Source organism: Megalobrama amblycephala, linkage group LG17 (genome assembly GCF_018812025.1).
Source record: "Megalobrama amblycephala isolate DHTTF-2021 linkage group LG17, ASM1881202v1, whole genome shotgun sequence".
Taxonomy (NCBI): Eukaryota; Metazoa; Chordata; class Actinopteri; order Cypriniformes; family Xenocyprididae; genus Megalobrama; species Megalobrama amblycephala.
The window spans coordinates 44,649,445-44,652,042 of NC_063060.1; the positions used below are offsets into that span (position 1 = coordinate 44,649,445).

A 2,598-nucleotide genomic window follows, 5' to 3' on the forward strand; every position below is an offset into this window, starting at 1 on the left:
CTTTCTTCTCTTGTTCTTTCTGAAGACCTGGCGCACGTCATCTTCACTGAACTGAATTGCAGGTGTGGGGGAGATGGGGTTTACAGGAGGTGACCAGCTCTGTTCAGCACTTCAGTGAAGGCAGGTTTATTTAAATAGTACTTTATACAATAGACTGCTTTAAAGCAAGCAGCTTTACAGTATCAAATATGAAAAAGTCATGCAGTCATGGAATGGACTATGATGACTTTCTGTTGTTAAATACTTTAGAAATTAAAAATTGCTATTCTGTGAACCTTTAAAACATATACATCTAAATAATCCTGAAGTCGTGTTATTTTACATCTTTTAATTATTTATATTTTTTTTGACTATTTTCCCTTTACTTAGATTGCACAAAATAGTGATTTGTGATATAAATGCAAATAATACTGTCTTGATTCAATAAAATAACGGTTTTTTTTGTAAGGTTTTATGCATATGGTGGTGTTCTTCATGACATTTTTTTTTCTAAAATGAGAACCTCTTCCTGAAAAAAACAAGAAATATCACAATATATTGCCTTTCTTACAGTATCGCAATATATCACAATATATTGTATCGTAACCCCAGTATCGTGATACGTATTATATCGCCAGATTCTTGGCAATACACAGCCCTAGAAAATACATGATAGTATAAAATGCCATACTATAATCCTAATTTTATAGAAATGTTATACCTGAGGCCAGTCCGTGTATCTCCACTTTTAAAATTTACTGGCTGACCCCTAGACATGTCACTCTTCATAGACACACAGCTGGACTCTGGTTCTGATCTCCTCTGATGAACTGAGCTAAAACAGAGAGAGATTAATGTTAATACTTCAAATTACTGTATTCAACAACTTGTATATTTATAAAATGTTAAATAGCACTTCCGCCACGGATTCAAATCTCAAGTTGACAGTTTAACAGTTGAGCCCAATCCCCTGTTACTAATTTCTAAACGTCACTTCAGAACTCATAATGAAGGAACATTGAGTAATATGTAATAGTATATAATACTAGTACTAGTATATAATAATATACTAGTAATATGTAGAGTATTATGAGAGAGAGAGAGAGAGAGAGAGAGAATCGACTAAACGATTGCATTACCTGCATCTGATTTTCTTCAGGTCAATCTTATATTCATAATCACAAAATCAGTTTGAATGTCTGCTGAGAAAAGTGATATTATCTTTGTCCTTTAACATACATTTAAGACATTCCCATGACAGCGCTAGTCAATGCATTTGTCAGCTGCGTCTCGTAAGATGTTGTTTAAAGCTGTTCTCTGTGGGTACATGAACGGCCTGAAGCTCTCATCTCCTAAAACGTCTAAACAAATTTTCAAATAGGCGCTATATGTTCACATATAAATTGCATATTTGTGGTTCAAACAACTATATTCTTGTTAAAAAAAAATAACTGTAGTATCTATAAAAATATGGTGGGTTTGCTCGTCTACCATGACACTCGCTGTGAGAATGCTGATAGTGGAGTGATTCAAAGGGTGAAACATTAAACATAATAAAGTAAAGATAAAAATTCCCACAAAAAGCACAAGAATGTAATCTCTAGTAGAAAATACATGATAATATAAACTGCCATACTATAATCATATTTATTGAAATATACCTGAGGCCAGTCAGTGTATCTCCACTCTTAAAATGTATTGGCTGACCCCTAGACATGTCACTCTTCATAGACACACAGCTGGATTCTGGTTCTGATCTCTTCTGATGAACTGAGCTAAAACAGAACATCCTTTATGATTACAATCATCTTAAGATAAGATCTCAAAAAAGCATTTTTTTTAATGAAAAGCACTCAAGGTGGCTTATTGTTATCAATAAATGTTAAATAATAATAAAAAAAAAAAAAAATAAAATAAAAATATGTTGTTGTTTTTTTCTGTAGAGTTATTTTATATATACCATTAAAGATACAGTATTTAATGTGTTGGTCAAAGTACCTGAATCCTGGAAAAAAAATTTCATTTCTGGAGGTTTGTGTATCATCCATGATGGATCTGAACAGTTTGATCTCCACCGCTGACTCCTGATGGAAGTAACAAACAATCACAAAAACTAAATAATCAAACAGTCTTCATAACTCCACTGAAATGGATGTTGAGACCTGGAGAAATAGATCACGTAATTTACATAAGCTTAGTCACATGTAAACACAAATGATCTTTAGACTTTAGACTTTATGACCAGAGTGGCATGTCATGGGTTGCCAGTCAAAAAAAAAAAAAATGTCCAGTACAAGTCTGACTCAAAACCTGCCAAAAGAAGCGAAAACTAGCTTTTGAAAAGTTTTGTCAAGTCTGTGGTTTTACCATGGAATGGGATACTGTTAAAGTGTTGCTGCCGTCTTGATTAGTCACATCCTGAAAGTTAAAGGTTGCTCTATTTTCAGGATAATTTTGATTAGCAATTGGGTTAGTTTTGTCACAAGACCTGGCAACCCAGTTCTTGGTTAGTTCCCAATTACATGTTTTAAATTAATGAAATTAATGTTTGTGTGTACTTATCATGACAATTAATTTATTAAAAATTTATTATATCATTATTATTATATACTATACCAT

At 32.7% G+C, this 2,598-nt stretch overlaps 1 protein-coding gene across 1 annotated transcript in view; it reads right to left on the bottom strand.

Annotated features, from left to right (window-relative positions):
- Positions 1-2,164, bottom strand: part of LOC125250597 (NACHT, LRR and PYD domains-containing protein 3-like) — a 27,146-nt gene extending 24,982 nt beyond the window's left edge. Inside the window, exons 1-3 of the mRNA XM_048163258.1 lie at positions 1,978-2,164; positions 1,641-1,754; positions 701-814 (exon numbers count right to left, since the gene is read on the bottom strand). Coding sequence (XP_048019215.1) covers positions 701-814; positions 1,641-1,754; positions 1,978-2,027 — 278 coding nt within the window. The 5' untranslated portion in view covers positions 2,028-2,164. The remainder of the gene's footprint in view (positions 1-700; positions 815-1,640; positions 1,755-1,977) is intronic.
- Positions 2,165-2,598: the final 434 nt, after the last annotated feature.